General features: G+C 47.9%; 1 protein-coding gene across 6 annotated transcripts in view; it reads right to left on the bottom strand.

The window, feature by feature from the left end:
• The window catches only part of SLC2A9 (solute carrier family 2 member 9), a 227177-nt gene that overhangs the window by 64771 nt on the left and 138708 nt on the right, over nt 1-23698 (bottom strand). For all 6 annotated transcript variants that reach the window (XM_035714584.2, XM_025437830.3, XM_025437828.3 and 3 more), the window contains one exon: nt 9082-9269. In XM_035714584.2, the coding sequence (XP_035570477.1) occupies nt 9082-9269 (188 nt within the window). The remainder of the gene's footprint in view (nt 1-9081; nt 9270-23698) is intronic.

Raw genomic sequence — 23698 nt, 5'->3', positions numbered from 1 at the left:
GGCTCTGCTGGGGCTGTCAGGGCAGCTGGCCGATGGGATTTGTCTTCTATGTGCCCGCTGCCCTGACTCCCATATATGCACATGGCCTTCACTGCACTTGGCCTTGTCCTCAGAGATGTGTTTTAACCCATCTCTCTGGCTTAACTTCAGGAGCAAGAAACCACCTTATCTGCCTTTGCCCAGAACAAGGTGATTCTTGCAGAGTATGGATGCAGAGAATGGACTTAACACATGCTTGTGGGGGGTAGTCACCAAACAGTGACTCCCCCAAAGATGGGCATGTTCTAATCCCAGGAGCCCATGAAGAGGTTACATTACCCGGCAAAAGGAGCTCTGCAGATGCGGTTAGGTTTAGGGGTCTTGGAGCACCTGGGTGGCTCAGTGGTGGAGCACCTGCCGTTGGCCCAGGGCTTGATTCTGGGGTCCTGGGATCGAGTCCTGCATCGGGCTCCCCATGGGGAGCCTGCTTCTCCCTCTGACCATGTCTCTGTCTTTCTGTGTGTGTGTCTCTCATGAATAAATAAACTCAAAATAAAAAAAATTATCTTGAGTTATCTAAGTGAGCTAGAAATGTAATCATGAGGGTTGGTAGAGGACAGAGGTTGGAGAAGGCAGGCGCCAAGGTGGAAGCAGAGGTCAGAGGGAGAGAGTTGTAAACATACAGGTGGTCTCGCACAGGATCTATTTTGAAGTATAGAGGACAGAGGAGATCTTGCCATTTATTAACCACTATGTCCCAGGAGCCCTGCCAGTGCTTCACCTCCTGAAGGGATGGGACGCCCTTTCCTTTCATTTCCTGTTCCTACCTGGGGAACACACCTGTCTCTCAGGCCAAGGGGCAAGTAACCACATAAGGAATAAGGGATAAGGTCAGAGGGGCCCTTGGAAGAGGCACTAATGTGCTCATTTACGCCTCCCACTGGGCTGTCTGTGTACCTGCCTCTGGCAGGCAGTTTGCAGGTCCCCTCTGCCCTCTCCTTTTGGGGAGAGACCTGCCCAGTGTAGCTGGACCAGGGGTTGGGTTGCTTCCTATTGTTGGGACCGGGTAGGTGCCTTAAATCTGGGAATGCAGAATTCACAGCAGTTTCTGGAGTCACACCCTCCAGTCCAGCTCCGCCCTGAGTAGAGGGCACATTGTGATCCCCATCTATCTGATTCCTGTGCCAGTCTCTCTAATCCGCTCTGAATTTCAGAGGGGAAGAAAGGGGCTTATGTACTGGACTCCGCAAACCTATCACCCACATGCCCCAATTTTATCCTCCCACAACCCAGTGAGGTAGGTGTTTTGCCCCCATTTAACCGATGAGGAAAGTGAGGCTCAGCTCAGTGAGGGCTACACAGCTCAAAGTGGCAGAGCTGGGATGTCGGCTCAGACCCTCCCAACACTTTCCTGACCTCTGCTACATCGGGGTGGGAGGCAGCTGATTCCCCTCCTGAGGTGGAATGGGGTGGGGGTCCAGTCAGGGCCAGCGGGTCTAAGGGCTGGAAGGGAACAGTGTATCCCTGCTGCAAAGAGAGGCAGGACCCCTGCTCCAAGGAAGACACTCCACTCTCCTGACAATGCCTGACAGTCTGGGCCCAAGTCCCCTCAAGTAAGTGTCACCCCTTGTTCCCATTAGGCCCCCTTCGACCTGACCACAGAGGTGGCCTGACCACAGAGGTTAGGGAATGAGTGACTGACTCTCCCGCCTCCCCTGGGGCCCATGTCACACCTTGATTGTGCACATGAGCATCTGCTAGATGACCCATCTGGGGTGCCTCTCAGTGCTCAGGGAGGAGCAGCTCCCTCCCTTGTCCCTTACTCTTCATGGAAATCCAGAAAGATACAAAATAAGGACTCAAATTTAAGAATGGCCAGAACATGCTAGTCTTTTATTTTATTTATTTTTTGGACTTTATTTATTTATTTATTTGGGAGGGGTTACTGGGGCAGAGGGAGAGGGAAAGGATCTCAAGCAAACTCCATGCTGAGTAGGGAGCATTTTTATAGTAGCAAACTGAGGCCCAGAGGAGTCAGTATGATTGGCTTCCTCTGTTCAAGAGGGAAGGAATCTGTACGCAGGGCTTGATTCCACACCCTGAGATCATGACCTGACCTGAGCTGAGCTGGATGCTTAACCGACAGAGCCACCCAAGCGCCCCAGAATATGCTAGTTTTTAAAGCTTTTCTAAGAGTATTTGATTACCTCATCTCGCTCCCCCTTTTACAGGTAAAAACACAACCTCAGCCTGACCCAGCTCTCAACCAGCTGATACCACCTTTGAGTCACATGCCCATTTACATCTCAGTGACTGAGGGCAGAGGGGTTAAGCATCTTACCCAGGGTTCCAGAGCTGGGAGGCAGGCGGTGTGGGGTACGGGCTATAACCCAGGTGCCCATGGTCTCAGGGCAGGGCTCTTTTGACAAGATAGTAGCTAAGATTGTCAAGCACCACCTGTGTGGCTGACCCTGTGCTGAGGGCTCTATATACATCCTTTCATCCATCTTCTTGCCATTATATGAGGAGAGTACCCCTTTACAGCTGGGGAAACTGAGGCACAGAGCAGTCATGGCAACTTGCCCCTTAGTCCACAAGCTCAATGCTGGGAGTTGAACGCAGCTGACCCCAGGACATGTGCTCTTGACCACAATGCTAGGGTGGCTGCACAGAGGGGGTCTGGGTAGCATTCTCTCCATTAGGGGACAGAGCGAGTTCTTTCAGTGAGATGGTCTCAGCTACTAAGGTAATGGAACAGGCAATTCTTGTGATTTGAGTTAGTACGTTATTTGGGAGGAGACTTCAAAACAGAAGTTATTTAAAATGCTTCTGGACTTGTGATTAGAAGTTTTGTGCAAAACAGGATTTGGGCTCCAGGGTCCAACCTTGATGATGGTTGGACAAAGGAGATGGATCTTTACAGGCCTCCTGGCCAGCATGGGGGAAGGTGTCCTGTCTCAGGCTGTCTCCCTTCCTCCCTCCCTCCTTCCCTCCCTCCCTCCCTACCTCCCTCCCTACCTCCCTCCCCTCTCCCAGCCTTGCCTCCCTGCCATTCAGTTATTTGTGGAGGGTGTAGGATGTCTGGTACTCTGTTAGGTACACATCACAACACACATTACAACATGTGGGGGAACAATACGCATGCGTCCTCAGCCTCACAGATCTGGGGTAGCAGCAAAGGGAGGCGTTATACAACAGCGTTATAGGTGATGGGCCAGAGGGACACACAGATGCCCAGGAACGCTGTGACACGCGGGCACCCACCAAGTGGACAAACCCCAGGGGGCCATAAAACACCTCTAAGGGTCCAGAACGGGCATTACCAGGCTCATTCATAGCCTGCACTCTGTGCCACTCTACTCTTGTTTTAAGCTCCAGTGTCTTGCTTCCCAACCAAGACTACATAGTGGAAGCAGCAAAGTTTGAAAATGTGTGGCATTGAGAGACAAGAACACAGTGCTAGAAATAGCCTTGCTGATGAGAGCAGTCCACGTACACAATTTTGTATAATCCCCATGGCAGCTCTGCAGACTGATTACTGTCATCCCCATTTTTATAGTAGCAAACTGAGGTCCAGAGAAGTCAGTATGATTGGCTTCCTCTGTTCAAGAGGGAAGGAATCTGGAGGAAGGAAGGGCAACCCAAGGTGTTGATAAGATACCACCAAAATCCTTGGTATTTCCAGAAGATTTAGGAAGTCTCCAGAAAACCATGACTTTCCTGCACTAGGTGTGACAATGCAAGGACTTGGTAGAAGCAGCACCCTCCCTACACCTTGCTCTTCTCACCTGTCCCTTTCTTCCCCAAATATTCGGGTGCCTCCCATGTGCCATGGGCAGTTCTGGGTTCTGGCAGCACAGGGACCATGAGATGTGGTCTCCATTCACAAGGACAGTCATAGTGAGAGGAGTGGCAGTGGGGGCATAGGAGATATTGTGACCGCCCCAGGAAAGGGGATGGAGTCAGTAACCAGGAGGCTCCTTGCTGGTGAGAGACTGAACATTCACACAAAAATCTGGTTTTCATGCAAAGGACAAACTGCTCAGGAGAAAGGCAGTTGCATAAAACAAGGAATTTTAAGTGACAGGTCTAATTTTAGAGGAGGGAATTTGAAAGCCATTGTGAGAAGGAGGGAAAAAAACAATCCCACACTGAAAAGGAATTCAGAAGCAACTAAATGTTACATCCAACTTTCGCTTGACTTCTAAGGTATGTGGAAACTATTCATGGACTTCTTAGCAAAAATGTATTGAGCAATATGCAATGTTCGTTTAATGCAGTGATTCTCAACTGGGGCAATTTTAACCACAGGGGACATCTGGCAACGGCTGAAGACATTTTTGGTTGTCAAAACTGGTGGGGTAGGCTACTGTCATCCGGTGGGTCGAGGCCAGGGATGCTGTGAAACGTTCTATAGTACACAGAATGGCCCCCCTCGCAATGGATTTTCTGGACCCAAATGTGCATGCTGAGGCTGAGAATGGCCAGGTTAGTGTAAGTATCTGAGTCTTAGAGACGGGCTGGCCAAGCCTGGGCAGGTGCTCCAGGGAAGGATACCTGGGGCCAGGAAGTGTGAGTTTGACAGCATAGGCACCGCTCCCACTGTGACCCTGAGTAAGTCCTTGGCCCTCTGTAAACCTTACTTCTTATTCTAGAAAATGAGGATGGCATCATTTACCCCATAGGACATTTGGGGCTGGAATAAAGTGATAAATGGGGGAGATGCCTTGAAGTTTTTGCAATGTCTTAAACTTTAGAGCATGTCCTCCCAAATAGTTTCTGGGAAAATTAAGGGAAGAAAGCAAGTTTTAAAGGGCATTTGAAGTCTTCATCTGGTAGACAGCATTCTTTCTTGGTCTCATGTATTATTTGGATTTAGAGGCAAGAGGTACAGGGGGAGAGAGCCTGCCTGGACTGAAGCACAGGACAGCCAGGCTCTAAGGCTGAGGTGGCTGCCATCTGCTGTTTGTCCTTTTGTATGTAAAACAGAGGAGGTAAGACTTGTCCCACTGTCTGCCTAGGAATGACCTCAGGACAGAGCCCAGTGACACATATGAGGATGCTCAAAGGGGACCTTGGGGACCTTCCTTGCTCAGGGCTCAAGCAGCCAGACCTTGTGGCCAAATAGCTGGGCTCAAATCCCCTTTCTACCACTTGTAGCTGTGTGACCTAGGGAAAGTCTCTCAATGTCTCTGTAGCTAACAGTGGTGTCTAACTCATAGGACTGCCATGGGGACAGTTTCTGGCTCATGTTAAGTGCTAAACGAATGTATGCTTTATTATTATTATAGTTGAGCAGACAGAGGCTGAGTGGGGGAATGATTGGACTATGCTTCCCACTGCAGGCTTGTGGTCACAGGGAGATAGTTAGCCAGGCCACTGGATATGGGTCCAAAGCTTTTTGCTCTATGTCAGGTTAAGCATGCCAAGATTAGAAATAACGCAAAATAAATAATAAATAGGAGACTATCTCAACATAATAAAGGCCATACATGACAAGCCCAGAGCTAATATCATACTCAGCTAACATCATATCATAATATCATCATACTCATCAAACTGAAAGCTTTTCCTCTAAGATCAGGAACAAGATAAGGATGCCCACGCTCTCACTTCAATTCAACACAGTACTGTAAATCCTAGCCAATGCAATTAGATAAGAAAAAGAAAAGTCATCCAAATCAGAAAGGAAGAAGTAAAATTATCACTGTTTGCAAATGACATGATCTTATATGCAGAAAACCCTGAATATAGCACACACACATGCAGACACACACTATACACACACATACACACAAATTGTTAGAACTAATAAACAAATCCAGTAAAGTTGCAGGATACAGAATAAACATACAAAAATCAGTTGTGTTTTTACATACTAAACAAGGAACCACCTGAAAGGGAAATTAAGGAAATAATTGTACTTACAATAGCATAAAAAATACTTGGAGATAAAAGTTAACTAAGAAATGAAAGACTTTTGTACTGAAAACTACAAAACACTGAGGAAAGAAATCAAATACACAAATAAATGGAAAAATACTCCATTCATGGATTAGGAGATTTAATATTATTAAAATGTCCACACTACCCAAAATGATCTACAGATTCAATGCCACCCCTATTCAAATTCCAATGGCATATTTTCCAGAAATAGAAAGAAATCCTAAAATTCATATGCAACCACAAAAGACAATGAATGTTGAAAAAGAACAAAACTGGAGGCATCACATTTTCTCTTTTCAAAATATATTACAAAGCAACAGTAATTAAAATAGCGTGATACCGGCAAAAATACAGACATACAACTAAGGAAACAAGATAGAGATCCCAGAAATAAACCTATATGTGGTCAACTGATTGACCACATATGGTCAATATTCTTAGGTGCCAAGAATATTCAATTGACCACATATGGTCAGTATTCTTAGGTCCCAAGAATATTCAATAAAGAAAGGATAGTCTGACAAATGGTGTTGAAAAATTGGATAGCCATATACAAACGAATGAAATTGGATGCTAATACTCACTCAATATGGATTAAAGATTCAAGCATAAGAACTGTAGAAAAAAGAAAATATAGGAGAAAAACTTTGTTACACTTATATTGGCATTATTTTTTTGGATACAACATCATAAGCAAAAATCAACAAATGCGACTACATCAGGCTAAAAAGTTTCTGCATAGCAAAAAAAAATAATTGATGGAGTGGAAAGGCAATCTACAGTATGGGAGAAAATATTGGAAAATCATATATCTGATAAGGGGTTAATCACCAAAACATATAAAGCACTCCTACATCCCAATAGCAAAACAGAATAAGATAAAACAAAAGCCCCCAAAACCTCCAAATAACTCTACTAAAAATGGGCAAAGACCTTGATCAGACATCATTCGGAAGAAGACATACATACGGCCAGCAGACATGAAAAGACACTCCATATCACTAATCATCAGAGAAATACAAATTGAAACCATAGCAAGACATCTCCTAACATTCGTTAGGATGGCTATTATTATTATTTTTTAAAATGTGTTGGTGAAGAAATGGAAAAATTAGAATGCTTGCATACTGTCAGCGGGAATGTAATCTGGTGTAGACGCTCTGGAAAACAGTATGGAAGTTCCTCAATTAGAAACAGAACTGCAATATGAGTCAGCATCCTACTTCTGGGTTTTTATCCATATTGAAATCAGGATCTCAACGTGATATCTGCACTTCCATGTTCAATGCGGCACAGATCACAGTAGCCAAGGTGTGGAAATACCCTAAATGCTGTTGATAGATGAATGGATAGAGAAAATGTGCTACATGCAGGCATGATGGAATATTATCCAGCCTTGAAAAAGAAGGATGTCCTGCAATGCGTGACAACATGGATGAACCTGGTGGACCTTACGCTGAAGGAAATAAGCTGATCATGGAAGGACAAATACTGCATCCTTGCACTTTCGTGAAGTATCTAAAGCAGCCAAACTCATAGAAGTAGGGTGGCTGTTGCTAGGGACTGTAGCAGGAGGAAATGGGAAGCTTCCAATCAACAGGTGCAAAGTTTGAGTGAAGCAAGATGCATACACTCTGCAGATGGGATGGGCCGTATGACAATGCACCTACAGTTTACAATCCTGTGTTGTACACTTAATTATTAGTTAAGGAGGTAGATCTCATGTTAAATGTGCTCATGACAATAACAAAAGAGATGAAAGGCAGTCACTACGAGGTGGGTGGGGGATTCCTGAGGGCTAAGACCTCCCCACTGCGGGTCCTTGGAGAGGATGAGGTGGTTTCTCCCCATCCTATGCCGATGCAGTGGGGTGTACAGATACACTCTAGTGGAATTCATATAGGAAGTTGTACAGGGAATGCAAATTGGAAACTTTTGTCCAAGGAGAGGAAGAGAATTCTGTTTAGAAATGTCATGGTTCTCAAGCTAAATGCCTCATTAAATACAGATTCCATATGTGCCTTTTACGACTCCAAATGTTAGCTCTAAGAACAGGTCTGCTCCCTCTCTACCTTCTCAGAACAGGGAGTTCAAAGGGGAGGAAACAGCAGGAGCTGTCTAAGGCCATGCCATTGTCCTGGGCCCTCCTCCTTCTGCTGACTTTAACAGACCAAGGAAAAAGGTAAAAACAAATAAATTGCAAGACGATTTCATTTCATCCCAATGTTTCCAAAAATAGAATCAAGAGTAGTTGAAATGCGGTAAAACACTATGGTTGTAACTTTCCATGCTGTCACCTTTCCCTCTCCGGGACGGTGACACCTCCCCTTTTATGTCACTTCCCCACACACCTCCTGAACACCCTGTCTGCTGAGTTTTAGGGGATGCCAGGCTCATAATGCAGAACTGAGCTAAATGACTTCCAGGACCCTCTTTGGAAGGTCCCCATTTCCCTCCTCTGGGTCCAGCCCTGCTTCTCCTGAGCTGTGTAAGTACCTCTACACTGTCCTGTCAGCTGGCTTGCACACCTTCATAAATGGGGAACTCATCCCTCCTTGAGGCAGACCCACTGTTTTTCAGAAGCAACAATGATAATGATCCCAAATCTGCCTCTCTGGTCCTGGGATTCTTGGATTCCACCTTTAGGACTCCCTAGGAGACAAGGAGCAGCTGCATCTGTCAGAGGGTTTAGGGCATGGAAGACCCCCTAAACCGATATCCCTGCCCACATCAGCTCAGGCCCCAAGAAAGTTTTCCTTCCAAGCCTGAGGTCTTCTTAGACCAAAGTTGCACATTGAAGCCAGCCCAGCCAAGAGTACTTTTATTTAGATCATCTTTCACTTACAAGATCCCAATAGCCATTTTATAAAGAAATCTGAGGTTTGGGATCATAAATTATAATGATAGGCAGTATTTATTAAGGGGCGACTGTGTAGCTGCTGCGTTGAACACTCGGTATGGATTATTTCTTTCAGTATTACGTCGGCCCATTTTATAGATGAGGAAACTGAGGATGGATCAAATCATGTGGCTACCCAATGGCACAGAGCTGGTGCAGGTGGCAGAGCTGGGACCGGATCCTGGTATCAAGGCCCAGGCCCTGCCCCGCCCCACCTCACCTCCCTCCAGCTCCTCTCTTTGGCCAGGGACACTCACCGCGTTGAGGCCGCAGAGCTGGTAACAGGCCATGGTGACGATCACAGTGATGACCTGCCAGCGCACAAAGGGACTCCGGAGCAGCTCCAGCACGGACACCAGTTGGATGTTCCTCTGCACGCGGCTCTCTGCCAGGACCTCCTCCACCTCTCGGGAGACATCCTCTTTGCCCAGGAAAGTCTGGAAGGCTGCAAACAGGAACGATCGCAGACTTTTAGCAGGGGTTAGGATGTCTGCTGTGTCTAATGCTGGGCTCTGCAGGGCTGGTGCCACCACCCAGACACACACCTTGTCAGGGGCAGAGCTGGCAGGGGCCTTTGAAACCACAAAGTCCCAAGCCTTTGTTTGAAAGTAGGAAAACGGAGGCTCATAGATGTGCAGTGACTTGCCCAAGGTCACCTGGTTGGCTAGGAGAGGAGCCAGGAGAGAACACGGGTCTCCTGATGGTCCCAGAGCGAAGAGGAGCATGTCCAGGGTTCAAGTCCCATTACTACCACAGAGCATCTGTCCATTGCTTGTGACCATTCCTGCCTCACAGAGCTCCAGTAGTAACTGGACGGTGTATACATGCTAAACCCGAACCCAGAGCTTTGCACACAGGAGATGCTCTTTGGATAAATATTTATTGAGCCCCTCAATAATGTGTGCCTGGCCCTGTGTGCTCATCCTTGTTGGAGGCATTCGGATGGTCAGACTGCCGGCCACTTGGCCAGGATGCTGGGAGTAGATTCCATCACTGGAAGGAGAACTGAACTAAATGACCTCCAGGGCCCTTTCCATATGACCTCTGAAACACAGGCACCGTGGGGGGATGTATTCTCAAAGAGCTAATCTTCCTGGGATTCAAACTCACCCACGTGACTTATGCCTTTCCCAGGCTGAATGTGGCAAATTTCCAGCCTCAGCGAACCTGTCATTTGTTACCAAGCCCTTAATTGTGCAAACCTCCACGTATATATATGCAAAGGTAGGCTGACTGATTAGACCCCTGAGAGCATAATAATCAGGTAATAGGAGACACTTTTAGAACACGGATTTAAATATTCAGTGCTCTGGTATTTATCCTCCTACAGAGAAAGGTGGCTTTGGTGACGGCTCCTGTGGACAGTCCATTCCAGACACAGTGGGCATCATCCTTGAAAACACTGCTCTGCACCTCAGGGCATGTGAAATTGCTCTTCTTAAGTAGCAGGGGGAGGAAAGGCTGTTAAACTTGCTCCAGATTCTACAAAAAGCAAGCCCATGAAGCCTCTGGAGTGTTATTTCCAGTAGTACATTGAAAACGGCTTCAGAATGTTTCTTTTGTAAACTATGACTTAATACTTTTCCTAGTATTTTATTAAGGATAAATGGGACAAGTACCTGAATGAGTAACGTTCCTACATCATTCACTACATCATAGTATTGCTAACACTTTCTCAAAGTTCAAAATGCAACATTTATTTGATAAAGTGATCCTAAAGTTTTAGGGCAGGAAAATGTCTCTCTCCTTCCTGACATACATGCCTTTCATGTAAAATAAAGAGAATATTATAGCCTATTTTTTTTCCTTTCTCATGTTGGCTGCCAGGAAGCTCTTGTTAAATTTGATGTTCTGCTCTTAACAGAGTTTCCCGGGAAAAAAAAAATCTCTCCTTTTTCTTAAAAGCTGTGATCTCCTTCTTTTAAAGCATCAATTTAATTTCATGTTGTATATGTGTTCATATAGTTTCTACTTGTTCCACACACTTTCTTACAAGTTTCCTGAGACTGGGTGAGGAAGAGTATCTGGTGAGGGATCGTGGCAGACACGGGGGTGCCCCACTCGGATTGCCTTCAGGAAAGGACGCCCTGCTTGGCTGGGAGTGTGCGGTTATGGACAGCCCCCACTCTGGGCTTTGTGGATATTCACCTGAACTTTGAAGCGCCAGTGATGCTGTTCCCACAGTGGTTCCCAGCCCTCGGCTGGGTGTGGCGGGGATGCAAGGGTGTGGCTGTTTCCATGGGCGGGGTGGGGGGGGGGACCTATAATGCGCAAGCGTTGCTCCAGAGCTCCCTGCTGGGCCTGCAGAGACTCGGCCAGGTGGCATCCTGGTCCGATGCTCCCCTGTACAATCCTGCTTCTGTCCTCTTGCTTTCTCAGGGTGACTCTCCAATGAACCTTTGGCACCCCTACCTCCTCCCCAGCACCTGCTTCCTGGAGAAGCTGGCCTGCAACAATGATCAAACCGCTTGACAGCAAAACATCAATCAACTTAGCTCTGTTCTCGACCTTTGAAGTGTTTAGCTGCTTTGGTGCTCATTACCTTCTCTTGATCTGTGACAATAGTCCACTAAGGGCTCTCCTGGTCCGGTCTCATCATGCCCCATAGAGCTCCTACTGTAAACCTGCCCTCTATGTCCACCACACTGCAGCACCAGCCACCAGCCACCCCCACTCCCAAGCTCTTCGCACAGCAGGGTGAAGCCCAGGCTCCGCACCTGGCCCACAGCTCTCCCTCAGCTCCCACCCCTGCTGCATCACTCCTGAACATATCACTGGCTCATCTTTCCTACACACTTTCCTACACATCTTTCCTTTTTCTTGGCTGCCTGCACTTGGCACGCTGCACGCTGTTCCCTCTGCCAGGAATGCCCCTCCCGCCTTTCCTTGCCTGGCTATTCTTCTCCTCTCTCCCAGATGCCCATGTGGCAAGGAAAGCATGCCCAGCCACTCTGGGTTGTCCCTGTCCCCCCTGCCTTCCCATCTCAGCACCTCCCCTCCCACCTCCTCCTGCCACTTGCTGTGAGCACCTTGAGGCCCAGTTCCTGGTGCCAACTGGGGGACAGGTGCTGCTTGAGTTTGTTGACCTGAGCTGACCTAGACCCAGCTGGAAAACCCACTCCCTTCCCTGAAAGCTGGGTTTCTCTTAACATCCTAGGCTGGATAACTCTTGGTGATAGGTGTGGTCCTGTGCCTTGCGGGATGCATCCCTGGTCTTTACCCACCTGATGCTAGAGGCAGCTCTGCAGCTGGGATGATCAAAACTGTCTCCAAGCACTACTTACAATAGCTGAGACATGGAAATAACCTAAGAGTCTGCCCATGGATGAAGGGATACAGAAATATACACACACATATATATATACTTACACATATATACACAATGGAATATTACTCAGCTGTAAAAAGAGGGAAATCCTGCCATTCGCAACAATGCAAGTGGTCCTCGAGGGCAGTATGCTAAGTGAGATAAGTCACCTTAGAGATACCATAGGATCTCACTTACATGTGGAATCTAAAAAACCGGGATCCCTGGGTGGCGCAGCGGTTTAGCACCTGCCTTTAGCCCAGGGCTTGATCCTGGAGACCCGGGATCGAGTCCCACGTCAGGCTCCCGGTGCATGGGGCCTGCTTCTCCCTCTGCCTATGTCTCTGCCTCTCTCTCTCTCTCTCTGTGTGTGACTATCATAAATAAATAAAAATTTAAAAAAAATAAAAAATAAAAAAATAAAAAATAAAAAACCCAAAAAAACCCCAAACCAAACTCACAGATACAGGGGTGAGACTGGTGGCTTCCAGAGTGAGGGGTGGGGCCGAGCAAACAGGTGAAGGTGGTCTGACGTACAAGCTTCCAGTTATAAAATAAACAAGTCCTGGGCACGTAACATACAGCATGGTGACTATAGTTAGTAATACTGTATTGTATATTTGAAAGTGGCTAAAAGAATAGATTTTAAAAGCTATAATCATGGGAGAAGAATTGTAACTGTGTGGTGGCACATGTCATCTGGACCTATTGTGGTGACCATTTTATGTTATATGTAAATATGGAAACACTACGTTGTACACCTGACACTAAATCCCTATGTCAATTATACCTCAATAAAAAAATGACTTAGAAAATGTCTCCTGACACTGCCAAATGTCTTCTGGGACAAAGTCACCCCCAGTTCAGAATCCCTGTTTCAAACAGGCTTCTGGCTCCTCCTGGGAGGACCTCACCCAGAGCAGATACCCCCACTTTCAGCCCTGGCTGTTTTAACATGTCCACACACCTGCCATGCCCACCCCATGATGTCCCTAGGTAGGGGCTACTCCAGGGACACTGTGGTACAGTGGGAAGTACCTGGGCCGTGGAGGGTGCATACCCATGCCCGCCCCCCTGCATGACCTGTGCGCTTCCCTCTCAGCTGTGCTTCTATGAAGTGGAAATCATAAGGCCTCCCTCCAGGGTTGTTTTTGAGGATGAAAACAATGTACATGAAGTGCCTGGCACATTAAGTGGTGTCCAATAAACAATTATTATTACTACTATTATTATTTTATGTCTTTCCCTTAGAGCCAGGTACCAAGGGCGTATTAATTAACGTGCCTTTTTTTCTTAAAGATTTATTTATTTATTTTAGGTGGAAGGGGGGAGAGAGAGACAGACAGACAGAGAGAGAGAGAGAGAAAAAAAACATGTGCTGGAGGGAGGGGAGGGGCAGAGGGAGAGACAGAGAACCCCAAGCAAACTTCCTGGTGAGCGCAGAGCCTGACACGGGACTCGATCCCAGGACTCTGAGATCCTGTCCTGAGCTGAAATCAAGAGCCAGATGCTCAACTGAATGAGCCAGTCAGGCACCCCTCAACTTATGTGCTTTGCATGAAGAGTAATAATGGAGACTGTGGGGTGACAGGGGAGGAGGAGCAGGTTGGGACACAGAGGGGCTGTGACAGAGTGGGCAGGAAGAGGAAAATGAAAGTGAGTGCTGACAAACTGCAATCAGTGAGGGATCCAGTATCTGAGCACAGTGTGGCTGACAGATGACAAGCCCCCGCAGCCCCCAGCCACCCCACAGAGCAGAGCAGCGGTGACAAACCGAGGCACCGTGGATGTGCTCTCGGCCTCATAGGGGCCTGGCACAGGTTCCATCCTGGGCGGGAGACCCTCTCGGGCTTCAGGCCCCCCAGGGGCCCACCGATACCAGGAGGACCTCACTGTGACCCGGCCTGCCTGTGCACCTGGCTGGCCACAGAATCCTGTGGGGCAGGAAGGGGGTGCACTGCTTCCTCTGTGAGGCTTCTGGTGGTAGATTCTAGTGCCTCCCTCTCTCTGGTGGCCACACTCCTGCGGTCAAGTGGAGACACGGCCTTGAATCCTCCGCTGCCTCGGCCTCAAAGCCCACAAGCTGAGGCCATCTGGGATGTTCGGGGCAGAGGGGGAATGGTTTGGCTTTGCCAGGCCCTGGCACCTCCAGGACAGCTGAGCTTCAGGCGCCCCAGGCTGCTGGCAGACTCCCAACTCTGACCAGCCCTCAGGAACACACAGGCCTTGGGGAGGAAGCACCCGCATTTTAAAGGGATGGGCTCAGGGCTGGTTGACAGAAACCGTGGCCCTGGCCAGAGCCAATCTGCAGCACGTATTGACTCAGGCAATGTGCCAAGTGTGGGAGCCGCAAGAACAAAAGCGACAGACCCTTCACAGGCAGCGTCCCCATCAAAGTCACTTGCTTCTCCTAACATGCATTTTGCCATGATCAATTCCCAGAGAAGCTCCATAGACTAAAATTCTTTGGTCAAGGAGATTTAGTATCATTGTACACTCTCTTGGTTCAAACTTCACATTAGATTACTAAAGATTCTGATAAGTCCTGCACAAAGACACCCATTTAATTTTGTTTCGCTCCACATTTCCTAAACATATTTGCTGGAGCACCTACTTGCAACCTGCAGAAGTACATCAAGAAATTTTATTTTAATTTTATGTGACATGTGTCACAGAGGGAGTGAATCTAGGAATTCCCTGTGGCCTGGAGAAAGAATCCCAATGGAGGACATTGATCAGGGAGTAGAGGCAAATATCACACCCTGAAGACCAGAAAGAGCCCAAATGTCCTCCCAAGTAAGTCCACATTCTAATCCCCGGAACCTATGACTATGTTAGCTTATATGGCCACAGGGACTTTGCAGATATGATCAAGTTAAGGGTTCTGTGATGGGGAGATTATCCTGGATTATCAGGGTGGGCCCAATGTTATCACAAGGATCCCCATAAGAGGGAAGCAGGAGGTCAGTGTCAGAGAAGAGGTGTTAGAAACAGAGAATGGACGGGTTGCATTTTAAAGATGGGGGAGGAGTCCTGAGCCAAGGAATGGAGGTGCCTCTGGAAGCTGGAGAAGGCAAGGGATGATTTCCCCCTGGACCCTCCAGAAGGAGTGCAGCCCTGCAACACCTCGGTTTTAGCCCAGTGAGACCGATTTTGGAGTTCTGACCTCCAGAACTGTAAGATAACAATTTTTTTTTTAAAGGAATTGCCAGAAAGTCTTGCTTCAGATAAGGCTTGACCCAGCAGCTCAAACTAAAACACTAAGTAAGGACTGAATAGCTTTCATCTATTCCAGTATCATTTTAAGCCGCTGGCTTTGTGGTAATTTGTTGTAATTTGTTAGAACAGCCACAGAAAACAAATACAGAGCCATTTTAGACGGCGGTGGCTCCCCCCGACCCTCACCACTCACTTCTGGTGTGACACCGGAAAGCATCTGACCTCTCAAGCCTTAGAGGGCTCATCTGCAAGGTGGGGCTGACCCCAGCCCACCTCTGTCTCCAGTCATAATGACAGCTCCTCAGGGCGAGGATGCAGAGCAGCAGCCCCGAGCCCTGCTCACTGCGGATGCGACACCCATACTGTCCCCTTGCAGAGACAGGTGAAGCGAGCATCACGTAAAACCTAATAAGGGCAAATTTGGGGTGTGTCTGCCCAGTGCCATCTGAGGTCTGGGAGGGAGGGCTGGAAGGGACAGGAGTCACTCCAACTGAGTGGCCACAGCCTAGTGTTTAAGCTCACAGCCCTAGAGCCAGGCTGCTGGGGCTGCAGCCCCTGCTACGCCACGTCCGGCTGGGTGGCCAGGGCTGAGTTGCTCAGCCTCTCTGTGCCCTGTGTAATGCCTGGCTTGCAGGCTGTGGTTTGCAGAGCAGGTGGTGGGCATACACCAGGCAAGGCGCCTGGCCTGGGAAGTGTTTACTGCATGTCCCATGTCATTTGGGGAGCCTGGGCTGGGGGGGGGGGGGGCTTGAGCTTCCCCAAAGGTCAGTCTGGCTTCTAGAAGAGGCCCTTCCTGGAGGCCGCCTCTCTGGGTGCACCAGCGTGGAGGTCAGGGCTATCCTGGCAGCTAATTCTGCCTTAGTGGGCACGGCTGCCCGGGGCTCGGCTGCGAAGGACCCCGAGGTGGTCCTCCCCGTCCAGCGGGGGGTGCTGGGGTGCTGCGTGGGGCGGCGGCTCATATCCACGTATTAGCTATACCGGGTGGACAACACAGGCCGTGACCTCCACCCGATGGGCCTGGGAGCCTGCGCCTGGCTGGAGCCTGGATGGCCTCAGGGATCTGGAATTGGGCTGGTGTGCCAGTTAGGGAAACGGTGACGAGCTGGACACAGCCGACCCTGTAGAGCGCCTTTCCTTCCCGATCGCCAGCCGAGCTCCACACCGGCAAGGCCAAATAAATGAAGAAGGGCAGGTGTTCTGGACAGGGTCTGCCTCACGTCCCTCGGGCTTCCAGATCAGTGAGGTGGTGCCTGAAGCGTGCCTGTGCCTGACCAACTCAGACTAAGAGCTGAAGACTGACTGCAGCCCACATCGGGCCCTCCGATGCCCACCAGGGCCACAGCCTGAGCAAAATGGGGAGAGCTGTGCAGCAGAGAGGGAAGGTGGAGGTGGGTGGTGGGGACAGACTGACCGGGCTCTGTCTGACATCTGCCCCCCACCAGCCTGGCACCTGGGCCCGTCTCGGGTGCCTCATGCACCCCTGCTTCCTCAGGTTCTGGGGGGTGGGGGTTGGAGCGACCATCTGGTGCAATAACACCTGCCTGGTTTGTCTGCACCTGTGACCAGGTGTGCCCTGGTGTGACGGGGTGGTTGAGCCCCGACTCTGGGGCCACACTACCTCGTTTTTCTCCTTGTCATTTAGTCTGATGCCAGCTGAGGCACTTGATATTTCTGCGCCTCAGTTTCCTTATCTGTAAGGTGGACATAGCAGCATCGGGGCCGTGGGCAGTATTGTATGTCAGCACACGCGAGGTCCTCAGAACACTACTGCTCTTAATGGGCAACGAGCACTAGAGGTCTGTTAACTGTTGTAGGAGGCAGTTGCTACACCCCTCACCATCCCTTCCTTCTTTCTTCCTTTTTAGCCCAACAAAGGGTACAAAATACTATAACCTTCCATCATGAATTGAATGGTGTCCTCTATAAACAGATGTGAAAGTCCTAACCTGGTAACAGTGGATGTGACCCTATCTGGAAACAGGGTCTTTGCAGATGGGATTAGTGAGATGAGGTCACCCTGGAGCAAGGGGCCCTTAAGAAGAGGCAGAGAAGAGACACAGAGACAGACACGGGGAAGATGGCCACATGAGGATGGAGGCAGAGCCCAGAGAGATGCAGGGCCAGCCATGGGACACCAAGGATGGTGGGCACACTTCGGAAGCCGAGAGAGGAAGCAGGTCTTGCTGATGGATTGACTTTGGACTCCTGGTCTCCTGAACTGGGAGAGAACCCCTACTGTTGTATGTCCCTGGCGTTTGGCGCTTGGTTAGGTAGCCCTTGCACCTGACGGCTCTGTCAGCATTCATCACGTCCTGCTAGAGCAAAGTGCACAGCAGCCAGGAGCCTTCCCTGTATGACCAGGAGGGGCCTGTGACAAGGTGGCAAGGGGATTCCAGGCAGATCACAGGGCCATGGCCCTTCGCTTTAGTGTGCTGGCAAAGCACTGAGCTCCTCTTCTGCCCAGAGCAGGGCTCAGTGCTTAAAAACTAGGAGGTTTCACTGAAGCATTTATTTTCAGCAGCAACTGGGATTGAAGTTTGAATTTATCACCGACAGCAGTGGGATCCACGGGGTGGGGGGTGGGGGGTGGGGGGAGTAGAAGACACTGGAAGCCCTGTTTGTACTGTTACAAGATTTCATTATAGACAGGCCCCGGAGTGTTCTCATGGACCGCGGGGAGGGTGGTGGGGGCTCCACCACCAGGAGGAGCGGAGCGTGCTCCTCACCTTTGCTTTCAGCACAGAGTGATTGACACATTCAGCTTACGGGTCCCCTTGGTCAGTCTTGGACTTGGGAATGGTAGCGTTGGACTCTAACTGAATTAATCCTGATGAATGCATGGGCGGCTTATAAAGAGTCCTCCAAAGAAGGGACAGATTAAGGTAAAACTCAGGTGCCTGCACAAAGACAGGAGCATAGCAGCCCCCTCTGCTCCAGATGCGAGCCCACAGTCAGCTCTGGAGCCTGTCAACAGTAGGCTGCCTGGCCGAGCTTCTAAAACATAAGAAATAAAATAATCAACCTCTTCAAGACAGAAGTCGCATTTTAAGGCAAGTGAGAAAGTAGCAGCTTTTCAAAGGAGATTGCTCTGTGGAAGGAGATTTGTGGGAATGGTGCCGTCACTCTGTGGCCAGGGACACCAAGTGATGCACACCGGCCACCAGTTCAAACTTCCACATTTGCACATTAGGGAAACAAAACCCCAGCAAAAAGTTTCAAGAGTGTTCCTGTTATAAGATATTCCAAATGAAGAGTTTTGGTGGGTTTTGCTAAATCATGGTCATTAAAACATAAAAGGTAACATTGTCTCCTGATTTTGCAGGAGCACCTGAGTGACTCTGGGAGGGTGGAAATCTCCCTGCTGCAGTTCCCCTTCCCCCAGACGCTGTCTGTATCCCTAGCAGATGAGACTGCAAGATGAATTCCAAATTCCAAATGTGTTAAGTTCAACCAGCCTTGCTGCCGCCTTCCATTTGGATCTCCATTGATTCCTGAGGTTCTTTCTGAGCTCTCGTCACCATTACGGTCAATATTGCAAAGATACCGGCCAACACTTGCTGAGAGTTCCTCTGGGCCAGCTATGATTCTACATGGTTCATAGGCCTTTTCTCATTTAATTTTCATATAACTGTTCCCTGAAGGAGACTCTGCTGGTGTCCCCACTCTGCAACTTGCCCATGATCAGGGGAACTAGGATCCTTGAGGGCAGAGCCTGAGACAAGGATTAGATATAAGAAGTTGATACACATGATGGTTGCAGAAAGCAGGTGTGAGGGGGCAGGAAGAGTGAAGTGGGGAAAGGGAAGCCACACAAGGCACATCACTGAGGAGCCTACTATGGATGAAGGGGTCAGTTCTGCTGGACTTGTGAGTAGAACATGGAACATCTCCCAGAATTGTCCCACAGGGGAGGCTGGGCACCTGTCCACCAACTCTTGCCACCAGGAAGCATTAACTCCCATGCATGCACACTGCATTGCAGACATGCTGAGCTACATCTTGGCCACAGAGAAAGCTGGGTTTGCAGAGAGACACCTGGTGTGCTGGAGGTGCAGGAAATATCAGCCTGCATCTGCACTCACGAGGACTGTCCCACACCTGGACTGAAATCATAGTGAACAGAAGGATGGTGTGATGAGGACACCAGAGGAAACCACTACTATCCCCACTGGTAAATGGGGTAGCTGGGAATAGAGCCCGGGTAAGGGCTCTGAAAGCTTTGCTCTGGATGTTCGGTTATGCTCCCTGGGAATTTAGAACCAGACCTTGACCTTTGAAACACTGTCCTTCCCTCCTTCCTTCCCTCCCCTCTCCTTTCCTTCCTTCCTTCGTTCCTTCGTTCATTCGTTCATTCGTTCGTTCCTTCCTTCCTTCCTTCCTTCCTTCCTTCCTTCCTTCCTTCCTTCCCTCCCTAAGTCTTCATTCCATAGCCCGAATTCCTGAAGAGCCTAGAAGCATCCTCTGGTTTCATCTCACCCATCCATTTGCCCATCACTTACATGAGAGTGAGGCAAATGCCTAAGGTGTAATGCAGCACCAATTTCATTACACTTTGGAAGCCCAGAGGAGATTGGTTTGAGCTAACTCTTTCATCCTTTTTGCATTGAGAGTCCCTAAGTAACATTGCTTTCCTTCCAGTCTCTAGGGAAAGGCCTGGAATCTCTCTCTGGGACCCACTCATAGAGGGGCAGGAAACTCTGCAGGGAGGAGACAAAACACAAAGTAGTGCAGTGTTTGGGGGTGCCTGAGGCTGGCTAATGGCTGTCACTGCTGCTCCTGTCATCACTGTGGTCCTACCAGATCAAAACAGGCGCTCATGTTGGTGTAAGGCTTATGGCACTTCATGCCAGGGGCTGGGTCTTTTTCAGGGCCTGGCATGCAGCAGGTACTCAGACCATGTTGGATGAATGTAACCGGTCCCTCCTCATATTTGCTTAGTCTGGAAAAGGGGATCCTCTGGAAGGAGAAGCCTGGATGTGGATGGGGTTGGGACTCATTGGCCCTGAGGTCAGAACAAGGGCCAATGGCAGCAGCTGTGATGTGTTAGATCAAGGATGAGCTCTGATATGGCCAAGGGTAGATTGGGAGGCTTCATAAGCAGTGAGCTCCCCATCCCTGGAGGTATGCAAAGAGAGGTGTGATGACTACCTGTCAGAGATGCTATGGGAGGGACCCAGGCATTGAACAGGAAGAAGGACAAGGTCTCTTAGGCAAGTGGAGAACCCAAGAAGTGTGCTGGTTCTATGGAAGCCTGGGAGAGAATGAGACCAGGGCATCTAGGGGGTGGGGAGCAAACAGGACAGACACTTTCCATTTTAACTAGCTGTCCTTAGAGAGAGAGGAAAGGGCCTTAGAAACTCATGGTCAGTGAGTCCATATCAAAAAGACATTTGCTTATGGAAAATAACCCTCCTGGAGGGGTCTGTTCTCTTGAATCTCCAAGTCACTTAAATAGTTCATCTGATCTATGTGAGTTCTCTCCCCCTCAGGCTCCCACCCTTACCCTTGTACTTTAAAGTAAAGGCTTCCTATAGCTCACACCTCATTCATATCCATGGCTATGTTCTGATCACTAATTCCAAAGAACTTGAAAAAGGAATGAGAATTTGCATTTCCTAAGTGGAGAGAAAAGCCCCTGGGCAGTGTGTCCAGTTTCTGGGCCAGGAAAGGAAGGTGTTATGTAATTAGATCTTGGACCAGTGAAAGACTCATCTTCATACAAGGCGAGTCAAGAGACCAAGCAGGGGAGAGGAGGCTAACATTATTGTGCACCTACTATGTGCCAGCCTTTGGGCTAGGTGTCTTAAAGACCTTATGGAAACAACATGGTGTTCTGTTCTCGGAGCCTCAGAGGAATTGGGAAATGTACCAGAGATCCCAGGTAGAAAGTGAGAGAGTCAGTGTTCCAAGTTGATCTTTCTTTGCACACACCTCAAAGAATGATGAAAAGGAACCACAGAGCTGAGAAGCCAACAGAACCAAATTCAGTTCATTTCAATTAACCTGCAGCTTTTCAGGGCTTGCTATGTGCTGGGAATGCAAAGGTATCCTGTGTTAGGAGAGGAAAAGGGCATGGTTTCTGCTCAGGAGGAGTCCTTTAGTGGGAGACAATACAACCCCCTGCAAATCAGGGGGATGGTGCTGGATGTGGGGTCTGCAGGAGAGTCATGAAACCCCCACAAGTCCACTGCTCCTACTTGTCTTTCAGCAGGTGGGGAAACTGAGACTCAGAAGGATGAAGTGATGTGTCTAAGTCACACAGCTGAGCTGGCATTCCCATGGCATTGAGTGCCAGGGTCAGCGCAAGCATGACTTAGGGGCTGATTCTGACAGGAGGTTCTCACAGAGAGCAGATCTCATATCGTGCAACCCTTGTCCGAGAGGTTAGGTCAGGCCATTAGGCAAATAGAAGGTCCTCTTTCCCCAGAGTGCTCTTTAGATATTTGCTGGCATTCTGACTCTGCAATGATTGCTTTTGCATGCAATGAAATCAGCAGTTGCATTCATATTGACAGGATCTCTATAGCTGTGCCTTCTTTTTTTCCATTAGTGGATGATTAGCTTATTATCACAAAGTTTAAAACAATTATTCTATTATGGTAAGGACACTGGTCATAAGATCTGGCATTGAACACATTTTTAAGTATACAACATAGTATTGTTGAGTACAGGCGCAATGTTGTACAGCAGATGTCTCAAATTTATCCAACTTGTATAAGCTTTATACTCATTGATAGCAACTCCTCACTTCCCCTCCCCCATAGCCCTGACAACCACTATTCCACTGTTTGGTTCTGTGAAATGGACTATTTTGCATTCCCGCCAAGAGTGTGCAAGGGTTCCAATTTCTCCACTTCCTCACCAACACTTGCCTTTTGTGTTTTGAGACTAGCCATCCGGTTGGTGTGAAGTGACAACCCCCTATGGTTTTGATTTGCATTTCCCTGATCATTAGTGATGTTGAAATTTTTTCCATATATCCATTGGTAAAGTGTATATCTTCTTTGGAGAAATCTTTGTCCAAGTTCTTTGTCCATTTTTAAATAAGGTTATTAGATTTTTGGCTATTGCATTACAAAAGTTCCTTATTGTTTTGGATATTAGCCCTTTATCAGATACATGGTTTGCTAATTTTTTCTACCACTCCATATGCTACCTCTGCACTCTGTTGATTATTTCCTTCGCTGTGCAGATGCCTTTTAATTTGATAGAGTTCCCCTTATCCATTTTTGCTTTTGTTGCCTTGCTTTTGATGTCATATCCAAGAAATCCTTGCCAAAACCAATGTTAGGAAGCTTTCTCTTTATGTTGTCTTCTAGGAGTTTTATAGCTTCAGGTCTTACGTTTAAGTCTGTAATTTATTTTGAGTTGATTTTTGTAGATGGGGTAAGGTAGAGGTCCAACCTTTGTTTTGCATAAAGATACCCAGTTTTTCAGTTATCCTGTATCCAGAAGACACTAAGGCCCACAGCCACATCATGTTCAATAGTGAGAAACTGAAAGACTTTTCTCTAAGGTCAAGAAAAAGGCAAGGATATATATTCTCATGACTTCCACTTAGAAGTCCTAGCCAGAGCAATTAGGTGAGAAAAGGAAAGGAAAGCATCCAAACTGAAAAAGAAGTATAATTGGCCTTATTTGCAGACAACATGATTATATACATATAATATATATATATATATATATATATATATATATATATATATATATGGATATATATATATCCCCCAAGACATTATGAAAAAACTGCTAAAATTAAACCAATTGATTCAATCAAGTTGCAGGATACAAAATTAATATGCAAAAATTAGTTGCATTTCTGTACACAAAAAATAAACCACCAGAAGAGGAAATTAGAAAAATAATCCCCTTCACAATAGCATCAAAAAGAAGAAAACATTTAGGAATATAAGGTTACCTAAGGAGGAGAAAGACTTTTACACTGAAAATTTTAAAACGTTGATGAAAAAAGTTAAAGGAGACAGAAAAAAATGCAAAGATACACTGGGTTCATGGGTTGGAAGATTTAATATTGTTAAAATGACCGTATTACCGAAAACCATCAACAGATTCAATGCCATCCCTATTAAAATCTCAATGGCATATCTTACAGGAAAAGAAAAAATAACGCTACAATTCACATGGAACCACAAAAGACCATGGATGGCCAACACAACCTTGAGAAAGAACAACACAGCAGGGGGCATCATGCTTCCTGATTTCAAAATATACTGCAGAGCTACCGTAATTCAAGCAGTAGGTACTGGCATAGAAAAAACAGACCTAGAGACCAGTGGAACAGAATAGAGAGCCAGACATGAACCTACAGCTGTACAGTCAATGGATCT

Source organism: Canis lupus, chromosome 3 (assembly GCF_003254725.2).
Source record: "Canis lupus dingo isolate Sandy chromosome 3, ASM325472v2, whole genome shotgun sequence".
Taxonomy (NCBI): Eukaryota; Metazoa; Chordata; class Mammalia; order Carnivora; family Canidae; genus Canis; species Canis lupus.
The sequence above is the reverse complement of the archived record's forward strand: the minus strand, read 5'-3'. Positions and strand labels throughout refer to the sequence as shown.